The sequence below is a fragment of the Callithrix jacchus genome, chromosome 15 (assembly GCF_049354715.1).
Source record: "Callithrix jacchus isolate 240 chromosome 15, calJac240_pri, whole genome shotgun sequence".
Classification (NCBI taxonomy): Eukaryota; Metazoa; Chordata; class Mammalia; order Primates; family Cebidae; genus Callithrix; species Callithrix jacchus.
Window position 1 is genome coordinate 28,529,411 of NC_133516.1, and position 25,122 is coordinate 28,554,532.

General features: G+C 45.1%; 1 protein-coding gene and 1 long non-coding RNA gene across 2 annotated transcripts in view; one reads left to right on the plus strand and one right to left on the minus strand.

The window, feature by feature from the left end:
* SLC6A20 (solute carrier family 6 member 20) overlaps nucleotides 1-8,011 on the minus strand; it is a 38,124-nt gene extending 30,113 nt beyond the window's left edge. Inside the window, exon 1 of the mRNA XM_008981523.4 lies at nucleotides 7,754-8,011. Within this exon, the coding sequence (XP_008979771.2) occupies nucleotides 7,754-7,874 (121 nt within the window). The 5' untranslated portion in view covers nucleotides 7,875-8,011. The remainder of the gene's footprint in view (nucleotides 1-7,753) is intronic.
* On the plus strand, nucleotides 7,555-23,180 carry LOC118147833 (uncharacterized). The gene is made up of 3 exons (XR_004734453.3): nucleotides 7,555-7,775; nucleotides 21,985-22,139; nucleotides 23,052-23,180. It is a non-coding gene; the product is annotated as an uncharacterized LOC118147833 (long non-coding RNA).
* The last annotated feature ends 1,942 nt before the right edge of the window (nucleotides 23,181-25,122 follow it).

Consider the following 25,122-nt stretch of genomic DNA (forward strand, 5'->3'; position numbering starts at 1 on the left):
GACATTTTCCTGGTTGTGTTCATTGAAAGAGCTCACTAGTCCTAGTTAACTTGATGAAAACATATTTAATACCTAGACATATATCCTGTGATCTTTCAGCAATTATAAGACTTATACAATACCATATAAATTTATATAATATTCTAGGTATCCATGATAGATAATAACTAACAAAAAATAAAATTGGCTGCAGAGTTCTCTTTCACAGAAATGAAAATCTGAAAACAACAGAAAAGTATCTATAGATTTTTGAGTAAGAAACATTGTGGCTAATTCATGTGGCTACAAAGGAAGGATGTTCTCAGACATGCTCAGAAAGTGAACTACCCATTTACTATTCTTGAAAAACTTAAGTGCTCATGAACTGCAGCCAACCAGTGTTGGATCAAAATAAGGAACTCAAATATGGAGTTGTGTTATAAAAGGACTAACTTGTGGTAAATAACAAAACAGAATTATGTCTGAAAATAATACTGTTAATAACATCGTAAAGTTATACAAGTAAAAATACAATTTCTGAATGAGAAGAAACAAAATATAAATAGAAAAATCATCATCATGTGACTGATATCCCAGATTATATCAACAAAAGTTGTTAAGTGGAGGATAGGAGCAAGAAGTAAGAGTGTGCTAAGATGATATCAACAGATGACATTTCATTCTTGATACTGCTAACTAGAGAAAATAAGCATACTTTTCCCCCCAAATTTAAATCAACTATTAATAGAAAATAGGAATTATATCTTCTAAATTACTTGAAGATAAAGGAGCAAAGAATATATACTTCATATTGTAAAACATCAAAACAAAATCCAACAATAACAATAACGAAAAAAAAAAGTAAGGCAGTACAAACTGTGACGAAAGATAACAGCAAACATAACCCGATAATAAATATAAATGGATCAAACTCCTCCACTAAAACATGATGACCACTGGGTTATAATAGCATAAAACTTTATGTAACTGAAAGTTCCACAACTAGAGAATGGTTAAGTAAGTTATGTTACCTCTGTAAATGAAATATTACAGAGCTATTTCAGTTTATAAATTTTCAAAAAATATTACATGATTTTGGAAAGGATTAAAATACGTTAATTTTTAAAAAGCAAGATACCAAGTCACATATAAAAATACAGTTCTAATTTTTTACATCAAAAATGTAAACAGTCTTTACCTCTGGGTAATGAAATTTCAGGTGATTTTGTGTTTTGTTATTTGTATATTTCTGCCTTTTATGGAATTTTTTCTTTTATAATTTCAGTAGAGGTGAGGTCTCTCTACATTGCCCAGGCTGATCTTGAACTCCTGAGTTCAAGTGATCCTCCCTTCTTGGCCTCCCAAACTGCTGGGATTACAGGCATGAGCCACCACACTTGGCCCTTTTACCCAATTTCTACCATGAACACTCATTACATTTACAACTCCCAAACTCACACCATATGTTATTCTAGAGCATGTTGTTGCTTATTTTTCTAATTATCATAGACAGTAGGTTGTCTGTTTGCTAACCCTAAGAATCTCACTAGAAGAGACATTCCTTTCTGTATGAAATTTATCCCTGCAAGCCCTCACATCATTCTCCGTGTCCTTTGAGGGCCACAGCGAGGCCAGCCAGAGTTGGTGCCTTTCATGAGAAAGCTTACTCAGGCATCCAAACTCTTTCTCTCCCTCCACTTACATACCTTTGTTTGCCAAAAACAACCACAGCAGGGATTTTTTTAAACCTTTTTTTTGCTTTCTGGGACATTTCATGTAAGGAACACTGAGCACAAGCCCCTAGTGGGTGCTGAAGCTGCCGGCCTGGGGGTTCCACTTCGGGAACCACTGCTCTATTCTGTGACACTCTCCACCCCAGTGCCTTCCTTCTCCTCATTCACTCACCTCCGTCTTGGCTTTCCCCCTCTCCGAGAATTCCCATTTGGAGTCAAACCCAGTCAACTTTTTCGAAACAAAGAACAAAGGCACAGGTGAGAAAAATTAAAGTCATAATTACTCTTCTTGACCCCCACTGCTTTAAAACTTCTAGAATTCCTCTCTCATCTGTTCTCTGCTTTCCTTGCCCATCCCCTCTGGCAGCATCACCACTTCACAAGCTACCCAATGCATCCCTGGCCTCCATGCTGGCAGTCTCTGTCAACCATAGCTCTGACTGTGCCGCTTCCCTACTTAAAATCCGGGTTTGCTGTCAGAGCTAAGCTCCATCTTCTTAGCCTGTTATTTGGGGCCCTTAGGGACATGCTGACTCCTTTCTCATCTCCAGCTTCCTCTCCTGCCACTGCCCTAGTCCCAGCCTCGTATCTCACGGCCATGTGGGGTTTCTGGCCATTTCCCTCAAATGTGTGCTCTTTTGTGCCTTCTGCATAGTTCTTTGCCTGGAATGTTTTGCCCCTAATTCTACATGATGAGCCTTGATGTCTTTCACAGCTGTAATTAAATGTTGCCATTATATTACCAGAAGGCTTTCTAGATCCTCTAGAGCAGTTATTCCTTCCTGAGTTATTTCAGAGAAGCTTCTGAACAGTGCTTTGTTAAAGCTCTTCCTTAATGGTCCACCCCAGGCCTGGCACCCCATAATCATAATTTTCGTAACCTCTCCCATCAGCATAGTCCCTGGCTTGCAGAAGATACGCAGTGAGTATTTATTGAATGACTTAAGTGCCTAGAAGGTTTCCATCATGTATTGTTTAAAAGATCATGATTCTCAACCTCAGTTGCATGATAGAGCTCCCTGGGGAGCATGAAACTCCTGTTCAGGCCACACTTGAGATCAATCCAATCAGGATTTCTGGGGGTGGGACAGAGGCATCAGTATTTTTTAAAGTACTGGGCTTATTCCAACATGCAGACAAATAGAGGCTTCTCTACCAGTATGCAGACTCTGTGTTCCTGACTGGTCACTTTTCCTTCCTACCAAGTGGGAGTGAGACATGTTAGACCCCACAATGCATCAGGAATAGGAGGGATGGTGTATCAGTCTGTTCTCACACTGCTATAAAGAAATACCTCAAACTGGGCATTTTTTATAAAGGAAAGAAGTTTAATTGGCTCACAGTTCCGCAGACTGTACAGGAAGCATGGCTGGGGAGGTCTCAGGAAACTTACAATTATGGAAGAAGGTGAAGGGGAAGCAGGCACATTTTACGTGGCTGGAACAGGAGGAAGAGAGAGAGAGTAGGAAGCTGCTACATACTTTAAACAATCAGATCTCAGTGATAACCGATTCAGCATCACGAGAATAGCACCAAAGGGGAAATTCACGCCATGATCCAATCACCTCCAACCAGGCCCCACCTCCAACATTGAGGATTACGATTTGACATGAGATTTGGGTGGGGACCCAACTCATATCAGATGGATTTAGCCCAGGGACTAAAGAAGGGCTTTGTGGAAGAAGTCAGCTTTAATTTAGGGAGGAGGTTTCCTGGAAGGTTGAAGAGCACACTGGGAAGACGGGGAAGATGCCAAACATTTTGGGGTATATTCAGGGAAGGGCAGTGGAGGGAGGAGGTTGGACCAGAAGGGATAAGAGATCCTTGCAGGTGGACATCACAGTTGCACAGGCTCTTGGCCAGGCCCTTCTCCAGTGTCAAGGTGAAGCCATGGGTGAGTGTCCCAGGAGAACCACAGGAAGAAGTACCTGAGCCATGGAAAGTCTTATTTGGGGGTCCCAGAAAGGCCTGGACCCCTGAGGCAGCCACTGCTGTCCTGCCTGTAGCAGGTGAGTGCAGGGTGCTGGGGTGAGAGCCCAGCTACTTGTCCAGGAGTCTCGTTCTCTCTGACTTGTTTCCTATGTGTAAATGGGGGTGACGGTACCAACAGGGCTAGATTCCTTCAGAAAATGCTTCACTTATGCCTGGCACAAGGAGGAGCCCAACAGAGCAGATAGATGTGACCAGGACTGAGTCTGGAGAGCTTGGGTGAGCAGCAGGGGCTCCTGATCATGGTATTTCCCAACTACAGGGGGCCCCCGCCCACTCTACAGGTAAACAGCTGCAGCACTGTTCCCTGATCCGTCCATGGACTACCTGGTGTGACTCAGTCCCAGGCTGCCTGCTGGCCTGAAGAGCTGTGGCCACCACCGCACCTGGCTCCAGACCGGCTCACAAGAGCCAGTCAGCCACACTTTTTGCCACAGAAGTGGCTTGAGCCTCAGCTACTTCTCCCAGGGTCTTGTTCTCTCTGACTTGTTTCCTGTCTGTAAATGGGGATGACCAGCTGTGGGCATGTCGTGAAGACCAAATTGAATTCCTTCAGAAAATGAAGGAATTCCCTAAACCCACGTTCTGGGAAAATACATTGGCACTCTGAAACGCCATGGTGGGAGTATTTACACCAAGGTGATCTGCAAATTCTTAGAATTGGGTCCTGCTGTTCCCACCAAGAGCCAGATGTTAAACATTTACCGGCAGCCCACTGCTGGGCCTGGGGCCACATAAGCAACCCTGACCCTTCCCTGAAGTGTGGTTCATGGACCAAGCCTTAGCCTTGCTAGGGAGCTTTCTAGAAATGGACAATCCTGCCCTCCCCACAGGCGTCTGGATCCGAATCCTGCAGATTAGGAAGCTTCTCAGGTAGGCTACAGTTTGACACGCAATGCTCTCAGCAATTTGGGGTAAGCAGTACAGGCAGCTGAAAGAGCTGGCTTCCTGTCCCAGACAGCAGGGCCTTTGCAGGGACGTGGAGCGTTCCTGACTGGGAGTGTCACTATGAGAAAATTTAAGAGAAAAAAAAAATCTGTATTTCCACCAGCCACACAACTGTTCTCCATGTTTCTTCCATGCATGTGTTTATATAAAATAAATTGTTAGTGTATTTGCTTTTTACACCTTAGTATACACACTGCACCCCGATTTCTTCCTGAACAACCACCGCCTTAGACTTTGACATGGTTGCCCAAGACCTGCTGACTTTTTGTGACGTTCTTCCAGCTGCCTTTTATTTACTTTCTAGCACGCAGGGCTGTACAGAGATGATCAGTACCTGGAATGTAATCTTCAGAATTAACATTCCTCGTGCCGGGCCTGGCCTGGGTAGCAGGAATAAAACAAGCCTCCCCAGTCAGAGGCAGAATCCCACGGAGAGGGGCACAGACCCCTAATCCGTCTTATTCTGGGAAGTATTTTGGCACACCCTGGCTCTGTAGCTCATAAACAAGTTCTTTGTTTGCTGGGGATATTTGCGGCTCTGCTTACAAGGAAGGTATACAGCCTTCTGCAGCCTTTCATAATGCGGTTGATTTTTACCTTCCAGTAAGGGATGGGTCTGTAAACTGCCTGGGTTTGGGGCAACACAAATCACTTCTTAAAGGTGACTTTACTGTGCAGTGAAAAGCTTGGGAAAGCCTCTAGCATCCTCTGGCGTCATTTCTTCTGTAGCTTTTCTTAAGACCTTGTTCATTCACTCAATGAGTATGTATTGGATGGCTCCTGTGACTCCATCACATCCCAGAGGGATGTGGGGAGGAGGGAGCAGTGTTTAGGTCTTGGGAGGTGGTGACACAGAGAAACTGGAGAACAATGAGCAGGTCTTGTAAGTGCTTGTTTGGCCTGTGAGGTAGTGAAGAGAGTCAGAGAGCGCAACGGAGAGAAGGCACATTTGGTCTGGCCTTGAGGGAACGGTGGGAGTTTTCCCAGCAACAGCAGCATCTCAGGTGGAGGAAATATCTTGTGTGAAGGGATAGGGCACAGGAGGAGGTACTCATGCAAGTATTCGGAAGGCAGCGGGAGGTCTGAAGCTGTGTGGCAGGAAATACCAGACGACTGGACAAGTTAGGTGGTCAAGTGCCTACTGTGCCAGGTGGACTGTTTGGTCTTTATTCTGTAGACACATGGCTGAGAAGGCGCCATCCACAAGACCCACACCCTCCTTTCGTCTGTGCACCCACTAATCCATGCATACACCCAGCCACCAATCCATCCTCCGCCCGGCTTTCACCCATCTATCTATCCACCCATCCAGCCCAAGTATCCTCTGCACCAGGCACAGGATTTCTTCTTGTTTCTTTTTTCTTGGAACCTGAGGATCTTGAGGTTTCCCTAGCAACCTCTTGATACATATTCAACTCCAGAACTATCAGCCCCACCTGCATCCCTCTGCAGACTGTTCAGGTGATGGTGGTGTTATCAACATGGAATTAAGCAATCATGTGACAGTGAGGCTGGCCTGGCCTGATGTCTGGGAAACATGGACCCAGGCTAAAGGTGTCATGGGTAGGTCTACTGAGCACACAATGATGTGGAAATCTCATTCTGTCAAATAATTCTTTTTAAGAGTCAGTTATAAAGCTGTTAGAGCACATGGCAACGCTTTTAGAGCATATGGCAACATACGCCCTTCACATAATTACAGTGTATTTATGCACTTCAAATTTAAAACAGGAATTTAGAAATTAAGGATGCACTATTTAAAACACTCTATGAATTAAACTTTTGTTGATTTGGTTTTGAGCCAGTAGGGGTGAGGGGAGGAGGGAGCAGTGTTTAGGTCTTGGTCTTCTTAAATGGGTCCATTTTTGTAAATACTTTGGTTTAACATCTTTCATAATCTTTTGTGGTGGAAAAAAACATGGTGATTATACAGGTCCTAATACACACACACACACACACGCACACACACGCACACACACAACAAATAAACAAAAATCACCCAGAAATATTAACAATTTGATGTCTTTTTCCCATTATTTTCTCTGCATATTTTAAGCAATTGTTTTAAAGTGTCAAATCCATTTTATAGAGCTTTGAATCTGACTTCTCCTCCTCCACTTAATATAGGATATGAGAAAATACCATTTTTTTTGAAAATGCCACCTTAATGGGTGACAAGAACCCCACTGAACAGATGCTCTATAGACCACTCCCCTTTGTTCGAGGGCTTAGGAAGTTGCCAGTGTTTTGCTCCTAAGTGATGGTGACCATCCTGCCTTTGCCAGAACTCTGACAATTTCCTTTAGATACACGTCTAGAAATGAGACAACCGAGAAAAAAATGTTTTAAGTGCTGAGACTTAAATTCCTCTTGCCACAGTGCCTTCCAGAAAGGTACTTGGGCTTCACGAGGTTCTTTGGCAAGTGTAGAAAGTGTTCCCAGCTTTCTGCAATGCTAGGAGCGTGCAGTAAGAACGCGTGGCTGTCTGTCTGTCCCCAGAGTGTGCAGGATGCCTCAGAGGAAACATTTATGTCACAAAAACAAAACAGAACATAGAATGATTTGCCTTTCCTGCTTTCTGTCGTTCCCAACACAAATCAATCTCCTTAGAAAAAATTTAAAGAAACGCCTCAAGATCCTCTTAACCTTTCAATCCGTGCTGATTTAAGTTTCGGACCTGAAAGTTCTATAACGAGTTTCTGTTGAATAAGAAAATTTTCTACTCACTTTTTACACCTAAACGTAAGGTTTACCCACTAAGAAGTCAGACCATTGCCAGTTCTCCCGAGCGAGGAGACAGCGTCCCCTGCGCTCTCAGAGCCGCAGCCGGGCCAACGGGGGTGCGGGGTGGGGATGGGGCGAGGGGTTGCCGAGGGCTTAAGAGGGCGGCTTGGGAGACAGCTCCGGCCCGGAACGAGGTGTCCTGGGAACACTCCCGGGTCTGTGGCTTAGGGCAGATCACGCTCGCTCTCCCAGCCTCAGTGTGTCGTTCTGTAACTTGGGTCCAACCCCGGTGCGCACGAACCCAACGCCGCTTTGCACGGAAAGCGCCCGCGGGGACGCGCGCAGAGCGGGGCCGGGGCCGAGGCGCGGCGCGCACTCACCTCCGCCGTACATCTGGCACAGGTAGGGGAAGCGCCACACGTTGCCCAGGCCCACGGCGTACGAGATGCAGGCGAACACGAACTGCAGCGGGTTGGCCCAAAGCGGCCGCGCTTTCTCCATGGCCCCGGCCTCGGCGCGCTCGGCTCCGGCTCCGGCTCCGGCTCTGGCTCGGGCGTCCGGCTCGGCGGTCTCGGTGCGCGGTTACCAGGCGTGCCGTCCCGCCCCGGCTCGGCCTTGGGGTGGCCCCGCGCGCCTCCGCCGCCGACGCAGCTAACCGGGTTTTAAATTGCTAATCTCATTAACGGCGCGCCCGTTGGAGAGGCGAGGCTGGTAAATGGATCACGGTGAGCCCCACCCCGCCCGGCCCCTGCGGCCGGGAAGGCGCCCGAGATTGCAGCGCACGGGGCGGCGTCCTCCGGGGTCTTCCGGCTCGGCGGGACCTTTCCCCTGGCTGCGGAGCTCCTCGGAATGGGCGCCTTTCCTCGGCCACTCACCTGTCATTTATCAAGCGCCTACTGTGTGCCAGGCATTGTCTGGGGACACGGCTGTGAACCACATCCCGGCTCCCTCTTGGAGCTGACATTGTGGCAGAGGAAAACACTTAAATTGGACTGCATGAAATGCCCCATTTTCAACCATTTTTATTTATAGAAAGGACAATGTTTGCCGGCTGCGGTGGCTCACGCCTGTGATCCCAGCACTTTGGGAGGCCGAGGCGGGTGGATCACAAAGTCAGGAGTTCGAGACCATCCTGGCCAACATGGTGAAACCCCGTCTCTACTACAAATACAAAAATTAGCTGGGCTTGGTGGCGTGCTCCTGTAATCCCAGCTACTGGGGAGGCTGAGGGAGGGGAATCGCTTGAACCCGGAAGGCGGAGGTTGCAGTGAGACGAGATCGTGCCACTGCACTCCAGCCTAGTTGACAGAGTGACTCCGTCTCAAAAGAAAAGTCAGTGTTATGGTTCAACCTATCCCACATATAAGACTGGGAGACGCGAGGAAGACAACTAAGGCAAAGTAAAGGGGTGAGCAGTTCCGGCGGGGGGGGGCGGCGGTCAGGGATGGTTAGGGAGGGCTTCTCAGAGGAGGGGACATAGCATTTGTCAGGTACCAGAAGGAAGTGAGGGACCTTCCTGGCTGTCCCATTCCCTCCATCAACCCAACAGCTTGGCCCTGCGCGCCTGCTGGGTGCAGTAGACTCCCCCACAGGGTTGGAACTGCTGTGGAGGACTGGACAGCTCACACCGGCCTAGGGGCCAGCAATTTTGATTCATTAGGCCGGGGTGGGGAGCTAAGAAACCTCGTATTTCTGCCAGTCTTACAATGTAATTTGCTTGGGGGTGGTCACCAGACACGACAGAACTTGGTGCTTTGCCGTAATGTGGGATTTGGGTTTGTATCCTAACTCTGCTACTGACTTAGCTGTGTGAACTTGGACAAGGCACTTGGACTTCTCTGAGTCTCTGCGTACTCCTCTGTAACATAGTGTGTATGTATTTTCCCCTTTCTCCTACTTGGCAAGGAAGGGCTCGTGTGAGAATTAATTGGGAATAGCTTACTACCTGGCACAGAGTAAGTTCTCAATAAAGACGCCATTATTAAGTCTCCAGCAGGCTGAATGAATGGGCAACACATTCATACTAATGCCAGGCTTTGAACAGTGCCTGGTACCTTGTAAGAGACAAGAAAATGCTAAATAATAATAATAATAAAATTTAAAAGAGCTGAAAAGCAGAGTTACTAGTGAAAATCTTCCTTGAAGCCAAAATGAAATCAGTGCTCTAGGATAGCTCCTAGTTGGGCTTTCCCTGGAGTTCCTGCCTACCTGGTCACAGAGGAGAAGGGTGGGCAGGGTGAGGGAGGTGGAGGCTTCCTCAGGCATATTACCTGCCTTAGAAGTTCCTACCTTGAAAAAGCAAAGCAGAAAAAAAGCCAGCACAGCAGGAGAAACTACTTCAAATTTTTAAACTTCAGATTCTAGATAAATGTTTTTCTTACCCATTGCCTCCTCCCCAAAGGAACCTTCCATTCTTGTGTCTATCCTCATGGGTTAGTTTTGACCTTGATGAAAATGGAATCAAATGGGATGTACATTTTTTGTGCCTGGAGTTAGTTGTTTGTGGGGTTCATTCGTGTTCTGGTGTGCTGTGTAGCTGTGGGTCACTCTCTCACTGCAGCATAGTCATTGGTGGTATGAATATGCTCCAATCTACTACTACTGATGGGTGTTTGTGTTGTCTCTAGTTTGGGGCTGTTGTGAACGGAGCTGTGATGCACATTCTAGCACATGCTCTTCACAGACAAATGCACTCGCTGCTGGGAACTTCTTGGCATCAGGATAGATGTGTTTGGCTTTAGTGGATATTGCCAAACTGTTTTCCAGAGTGGCAGTACCAGTTTACGCTCCCTTTGGGTTTTGGTTGTGTTGCCTCCTAACATTTGTCACTCTGTTTTTAAAGTTCTGCCCAGTCTCGTGCGTGTGTAGTGATAGTTCGTTGTGCCTTATTTTAACTCCCCTGATCATCAGTGGCTGCATACCATTGCATAGGCTGATCGGGCCATCTAGGTATCTTTTTTCATGAAGTGCCTGTTCATATTTTTTGTCAGTTTTTAGTGGGGTTGTCCATCTTTTTCCTATGATTTGTAGTTCTTTACATACTCTGGATATGGGTCCTATGTCAGTTTAGTGTATTACACATTTCTCAGTCTGTGTTGCCTTATATTCTGTCAGTGGTGTCTTCTAACGAAGAGATACTTGTAACTTTAATGAAGTCCATTTTCCCAACCTTTTCCTTTAGTGGTGGTTTTTCTTATGTCCTGTTTAAGAAATCTCTCCTTTATCAACTCCAAGGCTGTGAAGATATTCCTGAGAATTTATAAGGTTCAGGCAAAGTAAGTCTCAGCCATTCATAGACAGGGCTACCCGCCCTCCCCCTGCAAAGGCTCCTCACAGCCATGGCAGCAGCTGGAGTGCCAGCATTTTCTTGTGCTGGTTCTCTAGGCTTCGATTCGACGGGGCTGCCTTTTAATTTGTTGTACTGTTTAGACAGAAGGCCTGTTGCTGCCTCCAGCTATCTACTTGCATGTTCTTTTTCTCATATATGAGTTATTCCTAGAGGGTATGTGGCTATGTAATGACCTTCAGGAACTGGGCGCCTTGGAGAGATGCCTCGCCTGGACCATGAGGTTGCCGGGACTTTGTTAGTTTGATGGAGGCAAGGGCTCTCTTTAATTCCCTACCCCTGGGATCAGGCCAGCACCTCCTTCCATTCACACTGCTGTACTCCCTGGGAGCCCATGCAGTGTGTGAGGCCCCTTGTGGTAGCTTTGGGCAGCACAAAGAATCACCCAGATAACCCCAAACAGCAGTAAGTAAATGCAATGGGCAGATGCTCAAGGCTCCTGGTAAGGTCCCCATGACTTCCTGAAGCCCATGTGATAGCTCTAATCGGACAAGGTCAGTTGTGCTGCTGGGACTCCTGGAGTGGAGAGGACAGGCTTAGAAGGGCTGGGGGACTTTCACGGAGAGTCAGCAAGACAGATAGTGAAGAGGAGTAGTAGGCTGCCAGGTGTGTAACCACTGGCTCTCTGCAGAAAAAGCTCTGATTTGTAGCATTTGCCAATTTCTGTGGTGTAAATACTCTTACTAAGACTGATTCTTTTTTTTTGAGATGGAATCTTGCTGTGATGCCTAGGGTGGAGTGCTCACTTCAACCTCCACCCCTCGGGTTCAAGTGATTTTCCTGCCTCGGCCTCCTGAGTAGCTGGGATTATAGGCACCCACCACCACGCCCAGCTAATTTTTGTATTTTTGGTAGAGATGGGCTTTTACCATATTGGCCAGCCTGGTCTTGAACTCCTGGCCTCATGTGATCCACCCGCCTTGGCCTCCCAATCCCAAAGTGCTGGGATTACAGGCATGAGCCACCTCGCCCAGCCTTACTATGACTGATTCTAAGCTACCAAAGTTATGTCAGTAAACGTGGAGACATGCAGTAGCACACCACTGTACTGCATTTACACCATACAGATACAACAGGCATAGATAATAGTGCAGTCAATAATCAGGACGTGCTGAGTTTTGCATATTTGTTACCTCTGTTTTAAATAATTTATTCAATTGCCAGCTTATGTAGTCTAGTTCTTAGTGACCGTATTTAACAACCAGCCCACAGAATTCTTGAAAATTTACCAGTTGGCTCTCAAGAACCTGTGGGAGCTGGCTCTGGCACTCCACAGGGGGGTCGGGGCTGAGGAAGTTACTTCCGAGTGGCAGGGGCAAGGGGAGTGAGTTCAGCTCAGTGGTGTCTGGTGCCCCATGGCAACGGGGTTTTCAGCTTAGCTGAGCCCCACTCTGAGTGCTCCTTGGGGCCTCCACCGCTAGTACACAAAACACTGCCTGTGGACCGGCCTGTCTGGTCTCATTGTGCCCACGTTAATCAGGACAGACTTCCCTGAAGGATAGAAGGCTAGCATGCCTTAGTTATCTGATTTCTGGAAGAGATGGAGACAGTGGGGAGGGCCCTGACTCAGTTGCATGGGTGTGGGCTGCTGGGCCAGTGCCAGGGTTCCTGATAACTCTGCCAACCATGAAGCTCAGGCAGCTTTCAATAATGTGCTCGTCCTACTGATTCCATTGTTACTTAACCACCATTAGTGGCTCGCTGTCACCACAAGATAAAGTCCAAACTCCTTAGCCTGGTTTGTAAGGTTCTGAGGATTTCCTTAATTGGGCTCTGAGGAATTTAACCCTTGCACACCTAGGCTCCAGGAGGCTTTTCACCTTCTGGGAAATGCTCTGCATTTGATACTTCTGGGTAGTCTCTCAGCCAAGAGCACCTCTGCTTCCTCAACCCGGAGAATCCTGTCTCTTCTCTTGACCCAGATGATTTATTACCACTTTTTGAAATTTAAAATTTAACACACTGATTTTTTAGGGGTGAAGTCTCGCTATGTTGTCCATGCTGGTCTTGATTCCTGGGCTCAAGCAGTTCTCCAGCCTCAGCCTCTTAAAGTGTTGGGATTACAGGCATGAGCCACTGTGCTTGGCCTTTTACCCTTTTTAAGAAGCCCCAGAACCCCATTCCTAGCTGGAATATATTGCTTGCTTTTCCCTGCCCCTAGGTCCTGGGTACATACCTGACTTCTTTGTCTTCTTCTTCTTTTTTTTTTTTTTTGGTTGAGACGGAGTTTTGCTCTTTGCCCAGGCTGGAATGCAATGGCATGATCTCAGCTCACTGCAGCCTCTACCTTCCAGGTTCAAGTGATTCTCCTGCTTCGGCCTCCCAAGTAGCTGGAATTACAGGCACCTGCCACCATACCCAGCTAATTTTTATATTTTTAGTAGAGACAGGGTCTCACCATATTGGTCAGGCTGGTCTCGAATTCCTGACCTCAGGTGATCCACCCTCCTTGGCCTCCTAAAGTGCTGGGATTACAGGCATGAGCCACCGTGCCTGGCCCATACCTGACTTCTAAAGCCTGCCAGGGCTGTGCTGTCATGAAGAGTGCATTGTATGTGTCCCCTCTGGACTATGGCTTGCATCATGTCTTACTCATCCTTTTCTCCCTAGTGCCAGGTACATGGTTGAATCTTAATAAAAGTCAGCTGGTAAAGGAAAAACCAGCTGCAGATTCTGGGTACTTAAGTACAAGTTCATTTCCATCGTTCCCAGCTTCGGCAGCAGTCAGATGTCTGCATTTTAGAACATTTCTTCAGCACATTCAAGTTCTTGACATGACTGTTCTCTCTGCTGCCCAAAGCACTTGCTCGCTGTCCCTCAGGGAGCACAGAGACACACAGTACAAATAGGAGTGAAGAAGCCACCAGGAGGAGATTCTGCAAAGGAAATGCTGGGGCTGCTGTGGGGACTCGCCTAGCTCAGGTGGTGAAGGAGAACCTGTTAGTGCGCATGCACACACGTGTGTGTATGTATGTGTGTGGGGCCAAAAAGGTGGGCATGTCCCACCTTTTCCCTGAGCCTTGGGATTCTCCTGGATTCAAGTGGAGCTTCTGGCCTCAGAGCCCTGGTGTCTCAGAGCTGCCAAGCTCCTTGGAGCCATGCTCCCAGGGGATTCACTGATCTCTTGGTCCGTGGAGATCCTGGCTCAGTAGGTTCAGGGTGGCACCTGCGATTCTGCGTTTCCCACAAACTCCCAGGGGACGGTGGTGCTGCTGGTCCAAGACCCTAATTCCGAATCAGACCCATCAATTCTCCCGTTCTCCAACCATGTTTGCCATTTTGCCAATAGCCATATTTATCATATTTGTGAATCACGTGGTCTGTTATTTATCATTTTTCTTTACATTAATTTACTTTTCACTTAAATACATTTTAAAATGAAAATTTACATCACTACCATACACATAAAGCTAGTGTTTTAAAAATTCATTTTAAGATAAATTGACAAAAATTAAAAAATTTTAAATGTCTATGTCTGGTGCTGCCTCAAACCACTTCATGAACCCCCAGTGGCAGAAGTCCTATATTGGGCCCCACAGACCTTGCCCTTGAACTGTGCCACAGAGCCCTAGAATTTCAAGAATGTGCCTGTAGGATTGTGCCCAGGGCTTGGACGGGGTGGTGGGAATCCAACCAGAGTAGCCCTACCACCATATCTTGATACCCTGTATTGTGTTTCTGCGTAAAATTTTATTTGACAAAAAGGTTAAGGCCGAGAAGTATCAGGAACCCGATGCTGAGCCCACACATTTGTTTTAGAGAAGCCTTGGAGTTTGCTGTCCAATATGGCAGCCACTAGCCACATATGTCTACCTAACTCTAATTAAAATGAAGTACAATTAAAAATTCAGTTCCTCAGTCACATTTCAAGAGCACAATAGCACATGTGGTTAGTGGCTACTGTCAGGACAGTACCTATATAGAACATTTCCATCACTCCAGAAAGTTCCATTGGACAGTCATGGCTTGTAGAAGCTGGTGAGAATGCTTGCCACAGTCTCTTGACTTCTGGGCCTGGATTGTGGGCAGCTGCTTGGGATAAAGTAATGTCCCTCACACTGTCCCTTTGTTCTCAGATAAGGAAAGATGAGACCTTTCTTCTCTCCTCTCCTCTGCCTCTCAAGATGCTGACCAGGGCATCATCTCCTGGCAGGAGGCCAGCTGTGCTGAAGGTGGCTCCATCCCTACGAGCTACTTCAGCTGCAAGATGGGAAACTCCATTACTCTCTTTTGGACCCCAGTCCCTGCCTCTCCTGCTGCCTTTCAGTCTCTTGGGCCCCAGAATGTGCTGTCTGCCCCACTGGTTCCCTGTCTTTGGCCCTCCCTGTTTTCCCAGTGCCTCCCTCTCTGGCCTGGCCCTCATGGTTGGCAAAGTCCACATATATCCCTCCTACCTACCTTTGCCCTATATTTTTTTTGCTCTTTTTTAGCCCCGTGCTACCCAAACTTGAGGATTTCTGGGCTCCCCAGACTGCTGCTAGGGGCTTCCGGAGAGTCTCACAAAGCTATGACTGCATCTTCTGCAAGCACAGATTGTGAGGCCTTGGCAGGGCCTTGCTGTTGCTCACTTCTTTTTGATCCATGTCTGGTTGCAGTTCTTTCTTGTGCTCCACATTCCTACCTCAGTTCCTCATCACACCATTCATTCCTTTACCTCTTACAAGGTAGTAGTGTGGCACTCAGACTTAAATTATAACAAACCCACTCTGTCAAATATACCCAGAAACCTGACCTGTCCTTTTTGCCTCTGTTATGATGGAGGGGTTAAGGGAGGACACTTCTTCCTGTCTAAGCCCCCTCCCATGCCAGGACTATGTGTGCCTTCAACTTCCTCTGTGTCATCACACACCCAAGCTGATATCGGTATGCAGTAATTTCTAAATAAAGACTAGATGACTTAGGGATATTAATATTGTTAGAGAATAGAGAAATTTGGAAAATGATGTTAATGAGTACTAAAAACGATATTAACTGTATTCTATTTTTTCTTTTTTACTTTTCGTAATTAAATATAGTACACAGAGAAAATCACAGATAGAAAATCTATACCCCAACAGATTATCATCTCCTTCAGGTCAAGAAAGGGACTGCTAGCACCTTAGAAGTCCCCTCTACCTATCCTACCTCGTGTCTTTCAGATCCCAACTTTCTCCCTACAAAAGTATCCACTCTGCTGACGGTCCTTTCTTTGCTTTTTTCTGTGGTCTTACCACTTAAGCATGAATCCCTAAACACTATACTTTAGTTTTGTCTGTGTTTGAACTTTATATTGTGAAAAAATATAGTGGCTATTCTTTGATGTCTGACTCCTTTTGTCTTACATTGTTTTCTTTGTTGTTGTTTCATCTAAGTTGATATTGCAGCTATAGTTTTTACTTGGCCATTCTACTATATTTCTTATATAACTACAAATTATTTAAACATTTTACTATTGACAGATATTTGGATTCTTTAGTTTTTGGATATTATGAGAAATGCTGCTTGGAACATTCTGGTACATGTGTCCTGGTACACATGTGCAAGCATGTCTATGTGTAGAAAGGCTGGAACATAGTGTGTATGTATTTTAAACTTTGATATATGACTCCAAAAGTGTTTCAATTTATTTATATGTAGTATTCATATAATACTGCCATAGCAGTATGAGAATTCTAATTGCAGTATATTACTGCATAGTCTGATGAAAACAAAAAAAAAGGAGAAAAGAGTTATTACAAATTCAGGACAAATACAAAGCACAAAGTAAGACAGGAGAAATATCAGTTCAAACGTGTCAGTAATTATAATAAATGTAAATGGATTAAATGGACCATATAAAAGACAGAGACTAATGTCTGGAATAAAAAATTCATACATACAGTTATGTGCTATTGACAAGAGATATACCAAACATAAGATCACAGCAACATTTACTGTAAAATGATGAAAAGAATATATTAGGAAAATGCTGTCCAGAAGAAAGTCAAAAGATATCATTAGAAAGGACATCTATCACCAGAAAGAGATGACGTTTTCAAAAAAATTACAGTTCATAAAATAGCTTCAAAAAAGAACAACAAATTGATTTCTTCATGGATTACATGGATAAACTGACATATCTACCATCATGATGGAGATATCTGTACTCATTTCTGCATTATTGATAAAGCAGATAATAGGAAGCAAAAATGGATAATACAGGTTATTAGAGTAAGAACTAAAATGAAACATAAGCAACAATAACAAGTTAAAAATTAAGTGGATGGATTTAGAAGTGGATGAGACACAGCTAAGGAGAGATTTGATGAATTCAAAGATATGTCAGAAAAAATTATGTGGCACATTGCACAGAGGGATAAAGAAGCAGAAACCATGAAAAAAAATTAAGATCTATAAATAAGCTATGTAAGACAATAAAGTCTAATGTATGCTTACCTAGAATTCTAGAAGGAGAAGAAAGACTGGGACAGAAACACTTAAAATACGAAGAGCTCAACATTTCCCACCACAGATTCATGAAGCCCAGTGAATCTTACATAGGATGAAAATATGTAATACCCATTAAGATGCTTCATGATCATGCTCCAGAATATCAGGGTGAGGCCCTTAACCCACACCAAAGGTCTCACTGCAGAGGAGTGTTTAATTTGTGGCATTTTGAAAAAAATTAAAAGGCAGAACTTAAATCTTGGACAGGTAAAATAGCATATGACAGAAGAGTGGTAAGAGCTGAAATGTTCTAAGGAAGTGAACTAGACTTTGTGAAAGTATGCAGAGCAAACATTTCAAGTTGTCCCAGATTCCTTTTATAGCTTTCCATGATAGAAAGAGTTCATACATTGCACTTGGTTCTGAATTCAGCTGCTTTTAGGACAGTTTTCCCACCTTTTCATTTTCATGATATTGACTTTCTTTTTTTTTTTTTGAGGCGGAGTTTCGCTCTTGTTACCCAGGCTGGAGTGCAATGGCGTGATCTCGGCTCACCGCAACCTCCACCTCCTGGGTTCAGGCAATTCTCCTGCCTCAGCCTCCTGAGTAGCTGGGATACAGGCACACGCCACCATGCCCAGCTAATTTTTGTATCTTTAGTAGAGATGGGGTTTCACCATTTTGACCAGGATGGTCTCTATCTCTTGACCTCATGATCCACCCGCCTCGGCCTCCCAAAGTGCTGGGATTACAGGCTTGAGCCACTGCGCCTGGCCATGATACTAACTTTCTAAAGAGACCAGGCTAACTGAATTGTATAATGGCTTACATTCAGTCTTACATTCTGATTATTTCATTGTGGGGTCATTTAATAAGGCCTTTTCCCCCTGTAACTTGCAGAGAATGTGTTAATTTAGTCTTTGTATAGCTTGTGTGCATGCACACACACACACACACACACACACACACACACATATCATATAGGCACTTAGGCAATTAACTGTGTTTATTATTGATGGAATTTTGAATTTAAAAAGTGTGTAGGCTAGGTGCAGTGACTCATGCCTGTAATCCCAACACTTTGGGAGGCCAAGGTGGGAAGATTGCTTGAGGCAAGGAATTTGAGACCAGCCTGGGCAACATAGTGACACCCTATCTCTGCAGAAAATAATTTTTTAAAAAATTAGCTAGGTGTGGTGGTACACATCTGTAGTCCTAGCTACTTGGGAGGCTGAGGTGGAAGGATCACTTGAGCCCAGGAATTGGAGGCGCTGTAATGAGCTCTGATTGTGCCACTGCACTCCAGCCTGGGTGACACAGTGAGACCCCATCAAATAAATAAGCAAACAGGTAAATAAAATGTGTACAACCTTCCTGAGTTTACATTCACCAAATGGGGCATAGTACTGACCTTCTCCACTGAGCTATTCCAAGCAATTCGGAATATTTGGCAAATATAACAAGAGACAGAGAGCCTCCAGGATGGGAGGAACAGCTGAAGGCAAGGTGGTGCACAGAACTGGCACTGGGTTGGCAGCTGCAGGCTACAGCTGTGTTTTGTGGTGGCTCTGTTTTTGGCCAAACTTCTGTGAGATATGACAACAACCAGTCGGACACAGATGACTTGAATGGCAGCCTTAAAAATAAAAGAAAATGAAAAGACATCTAAGGCTTGAAAGCAAAGAAAGCCTACCTTAAAATAATGTAGGGAAATACTAAAATAAATGTTTGAACTTGTACTTCACCAGCACATACTGGTAAAAATTCAAGGGTTTCTGAGCCTCTGAGGAAGGTTAAAAAATGATTTTAATAGGCTATACGCTTTTGTCGGTGTGTATACGTCCAAAGGACAACTGTGTCAGCTGTGTGACCTGAGTGGATTTTCTGTGAATTGATGCCTATGTTGTCTGAAGTAACTAATTTGAGTAAACAACACAAAGTGGGCGTCATTTCGAAAGGAACAAGAAGAATGGAACAAAGAAGAATTTTTCAGGTCAGAGAGAACAGATGCAGAAATGAGCTTGTTTAGAAAACACTGTGGCTCCTCACCGAGACCACTCCGCTGATGCCCTGCATGAAGGAAGATTCAGCCACGTGCTATGAAAACAATGTGCTCAGAGAGCAGTGAGGAATCCTTCCTTCCTTTTTGTTGATCTTGGCTGAATTTATCCCTTCACCTCAAATATTTTTGCTGGGAACAAGCAATCAAGACCAGCTAGAAGGCATAATCTGGTGGAGAAAAACAGATGGAGCACTGTGAAAACATTTTCAAGGGTCAGGGTACACCTGGGGCCACACTGCCTCAATTAGTGACCCCCTAAGGAATTTCACTGTGTCCTGCTGGGTTGTTTTGTACTTGCCCTTTGCATTTCATAACAGGAGAAGCCCTGTGAATCTCACTCTGCCAGAAAACACACATACTTTGTTTCACAAGCTTGGTGGTTCAAATTATATTTGATTTCCCTTCAATACTCCAAATGTGACCTAGGGATGAGCAGCATCGGCATTGCCAGGGCACTTGTGGGAAATGCAGACTCTCCGGCCCCTCCCAGACCTCTAGAATCAGAACCTACTTTAAAAAAGATCCCCCAAGGGATTTGCCGGCAGGTTAATGTCTCAGGAGCACGTGGGCTTTTCAACCCTGGCTGCACATCAGGGTCATCTATGGAGTTTTAAAATACAGATGCGTGAGACTCCCTGAAAAACCGAGCTTGGCGGAGGAGCCTCCTGAATGTTTGGCTTCTAGAAGCTTCCATGGTGGCTGATGTGGGCTACTTTTCTCCAGAAGAGAAAGATCCCTACCAACACTGCCCTGCCACTCATTATTAACGTTTCTAGATCTTCTCCCCACGGGGTCCCCTCCATTTTCCATATCCCCGATGTCCCTTGTTTAAGGTCTGCCTCTGTCTGCTCTTTCCCACTGTTAAAATATCTTTTCTAAAATACATTCAGTCAACAGGAAAAGGTATTAAAGATAATTTGTCATAGATGCAACAATTTCTTCTCATAAACTTGAGGAGCCCAAAATCTTTTCCCGGCTTGCCAAGGTGCTATATTGTTCGAAAATAGCTGAACTGCTTGGGAATGGTTTTGCGAAATCTATTCTATACTATATTACAGGAGTTAAGTGCTCCTCAAACTTCCCTTCTTTGTTTTCATTTCCCAATATATAGCCTACCCTGAATGACGTGTTATCATTTTCTGCTGTGTTTTGTTTTCATTTATGCTGTACTTTTTGTTGGGGGCGGGGTATAGCATCTTGCTCTGTCACCCAGGCTGGAGTGCACTGGTGTGATCTCAGCTCCCTGCAACCTCCACCTCCTGGGTTCAAGCAATTTTCCTGTCTCAGCCTCCCGAGTAGCTGGGATTGCAGGCACGCACCACCATAACTGGCTAATTTTTTGGATTTTTTAGTGGAGACGGGGTTTCACTATGTTGGCCAGGCTGGTCTCAAACTCCTGACCTCAAGTGATCTGTCTGCCTCAGTCTCCCAAAGTGCTGGGATTACAGGCGTGAGCCTCTGTGCCCAGAATATGCCATACTTTTTGTGTTATAATACAGCATATACGGCATATAGCATACTATGGAAAACAAATATACGTATAGTTTAAATAATAAGTATGAGACAAGCGCTTTTGTAGCCATCACCCAGGTGTTTGAGACTTGGTGTGGCGTGTGGCCAATTTTCATAAATACTCTGTATTTGTGCAAAAAGAAAAAAGATTGGATGCTGTAATTTATTTATTTATTAGGCCAAATCTGCTATTGTGTTTTTCCTTTCTTCTATATCCTTATAATGATTTTGTCTGTGTGTTCCATCAGTCAGTGAGAGAAGAGTGTTAAAATCTTCCATTATGATTGTGGATTTGTCTAGTTTCTTTTAATTGTGTCAATTTTTACTTTATAGACTCTGAAACTAATAAGGACAAACTTTAAATTGTTATATCTTCCTGGAGGGTTAAAATTTTGATCACATGGAGTGACTTTATCTCTAGCAGTGGTAAATTCTCTTTTTATTTGGATAATTCAGATTGTTGTGTATTTTCTGCAAACACAATCATATCATCCGTGAATGAGTTTTTTCACAATATTAACAGGTGGGGATGGCAGGAGACCTTACGGTGTTCTGAAGCTCAGAGGGTAAGCTAGAGACATATTGCTATGGATGTTGGATTTTATTAAATATGAGTCAAATTAGGGGATTCCTCTGCTCATAGCCCAAGTAGCTTCCCCACCTTGACACAGAAGACAAGGTCTTTGCAGTGAACCACACATTCTGTGTGATGTGACCCCTCATTGTTTCTGTGACCCGCTCTCTTACTCGTCTCTCTTAGCACAGCACCCTCCCTGCTGTTTCGACAGTGCTTCAGCTTGGTCCCGCCTCGGGACTTCGCACTGGCTGTGTCCGCTGCCTAGAATGCTCTTCCCCCAGATGTCCCACAGCCAGCTTCCTCACTTCCTTCCTCATTGCTTCAAAGTCTCCTTGTCATCGAAGCCTTAGTGACAGCCCTGTCTAAAATGCCAACCGCCACCCCAACACGGTTTCCCTTTTTCCTTCTTCATTGTAGCTCTTGGGCACATCACTATTTGGCATGTTATATGTGTTTCTTGTTTATCACGCCCTATTTGCTCATTCACTTAACGGAGTTATTGAGTCTGTGTGCCAAACCCCGTTCTGGGTGTGGGGGATGCAGCAGTAAACAGGACAACCTCAGATCTAAGCCCCCTGAGAGCTGTTTTTAAGAAAAACGTCCCCTCTCTTGATTCTGCTTTCCTTTCTACCTACCTATGCCCCTTTTTTACTTTGCTCTGCTCTATAGCCCAGCTCCTCAAGAGGTGTCAATGCTTTGTCTCCAGGTGGTCTCCAAGTTTCTCTCATTACTTCTCACCGTCACCTCAGCCAGGCCACTCACCAGTCCAACCGAACTGTCTTGTCAAGGACACAAGTGACCCCCTGCATCGCTAAATCAAGTAGTCAGCTGCCTCTTCCTGGACAGCTGCGTGTGACCCAGGTAATGATTCCTTTCTGCTGATGCGGTTTCCCCAGCCAGCATCCACGGAGATGCTCTCTTGGTCATTTTCCTTCCGTCTCACTGGCCCCTGCTGTTCCATCTCTTTGCTGATGTCTCCTCTTCCCTGATTCCTTGGGGTTGGAGCACCCCATGGCTTCTCACTGACCCTCACCTCCTTGTCTACCACTTTAATGGTTTAAAAGCCCTCTCCACTGATAACTCCCAATGGTTTAGCTCTAGTTCAGACCACACTTCAGAGGTCTAGACTTGCATGTCCGGTGCCTCCCAGCATCCCCATTTGGGTACCTGAGAGACATTCCATGCTTGTCTAAAAGAGAATTACTGGCCAGGCACAGTGGCTCATGCCTGTAATCCCAGCACTTTGGGAGGCCGAGGCAGGTATATTACCTGAGGTCAGGAGTTCGAGACCAGACTGGACGACATGGCAAAACCCTGTCTCTTCAAAAAATACCGAAATTAGCCAGGCATGGTGGCATGTGCCTGTAATCCCAGCTATTTGGGAGGTTGAGGGAGGAGAATCACTTGAACCCAGGAGGAGGAGATTGCAGTGATCCAAGATCATGCCACTGCACTCCAGCCTGGGCAAAAGAGCAAGACTGTCTCGAAAAAAAAAAAAAGAATTTCTGATCTTTGCCCACTTCCCTTCCCAAAGCCTGCTCCTCATCTCTGCTGATAATAAGCCTAACCTAGCAGTTGATTAGCCCCAAACCCTTGAAGTCATCCGTGAGTCCTGTCTCTTTTCAATCTGTGCTGATAGTCTACTAGTTTTCCCTTCAAAATATACCCAGAACCAAACTCTCTGACACTGCTGGTGGGATTGTAAATTGGAAACCTGGAAAATTTGGGGGGCAGTGTCTACTAGTATTAACATTCATATACGCTGTGATCTAGCAATGGCACGCCTAGATGTACCACCAGAAGATAGAGGAATGGACTGGATCTCCCCTCAGAGCCTCCAGAAGGATCCAGCTCCACCAGCATGTGCATTTAGGACTTCTGGCCTCCAGAACTGTGAGAGAGTAAATTTCTTTTGTTTTAAGCTACCAGCTTTATGGTAATTTGTTACAGTAGTCTTAGGAAACTAATACACATATTGCATAATTTATTTACTATTTATTATTTTCTATATGCTTTCAATATAAGCTCCATGAGGGTGCAAATTATGATTCTGTTCACAATATATTTCAAATACCAGTGCTTGACACACAGTAGACATTCAAGCTTAAAAGCTGATTCTATTGATAAAGCTAATAAATATTGGTTAAAGTATTCTAAGATTTAGTTGGATAAACAAATTGTGACATATCTATACACTGGAAGGTACTACTCAACAGTAAAATGAGTAAATTATGATATTTACACCAGGCTGGAGTGCTGGAGTGCAGTGGCATGATCTCAGCTCACTGCAACCTCCACCTCCTAGGTTCAAGCTATTCTCCTGCCACAGCATCCCAAGTAGCTGGGATTACAGGCACCTGCCATCACACTCAGCGAATTCTTTTGTATTTTTATTAGAGATGGGGTTTCACCATCTTGGCCAGGCTGGTCCTGAACTCCTGACCTCATGATCCACCTGCCTTGGCCTCCAAACTTACTGAGATTACAGGAGTGAGCCACTGTGCTCGGCTGGGTGAATCTTAAATACATTTTGTTAAGTGAAGGAAACCAGATATTAAAGAGAACATACTGTCTGATTTCATCATGTGAATTCTAGAAAAGGTAAAGTGAAGCTATCAAGAGAAAAAGCAGTTCAGTGGTTGCTCTGCTGGGGACCAGCCAGGGTCAGGGGGACTGGCTGAAAGGGACATGAAGGGACTTGGTGAAGTCGTGAAAGTGTGCTGTATTTCGATTGTGGCGGTGGTTCCAGGGCTGTCTATATTTGCCAAAACTCTTCAAACTGTACCTTTAAAATGGTGCATGTTGTTGTAAGTTATACCTCAAAAAGGTGATGAAATAAATACTCTCTCCATCTCACCCTCTGCCCCCAACTCCTGGCCAAAATCAGAGGCAAATCCGTACCCCATATCCCAGGAGTATGGACAGTGATCCCCACAATATCCCATTGTATGGGTCCTGCAAAGCAAAACAGAGCAGAACACAGATAGATGGTAGAAGATGACAGTGGACTAACATGAACCAAGAAGTGGCAGAAGTAGCTCCAGTGGCAGACGCTGTGCTGGACATAGCATTTCTTCTAGTCAGCACTGGATATGAGGCTGGAGATTCGGTTAATGATTTCTTTTAAATCCCCTTCAGAAAAGAGAATCAAGAACAGGTTGAATTCACCTGGCTCAGATAACACAGTGTCCATTCATGTTTTGTTCTAGGAGCATATAAACCTTCCTGCTCTGTTACAAAACAGTCCAAAGAAGATCATCCTGGCCCAATACTTTGATGACAAAATATTAACTGGACCTGGTGAACAGGAATAAATTGGGATATAATCTGGGTGTTCCTTATGTCACATGCACCAGAGAAGGAGGTGACTCCTATGAAGATTTGGAGGCCTCACACAATGGTAAAGTTGCCAGAGGTCCAACGATCTAGGGAATACTGGGACTCCTGCCAAGTCAAGAGCCAGTTACTGCATTTTGTATCTTCTACCACTAAGAGAGGCAAGCACTCGGCAGTATTACCTGGATTTTGAAGTCAGCATGTACAACACTAAGGAATATTGCTCTGACCATTACTTGGGTCACTCAGAAGCCTCCAAGTTTTGATTGCACCGTCAGGAGAGCTTTGTACCTCTCTATGGTTCAGGCTGTAGTGTAAGGGTACCTCTTGGTGATATGTGGGGATAACAATAAATGGGAAATTTCACAACTACAGCAGGACAGGGGCAAAATGATCAGGCTCAGACACCTAAGAAAGGAAAGTCTAGGTCACCCCATGAGGCCAGCCATGCTGACCAGTGAAAGTGCTGGTTGAGGCTGGGGGAATCTGGAGTGAGTAGAAGAGGAAG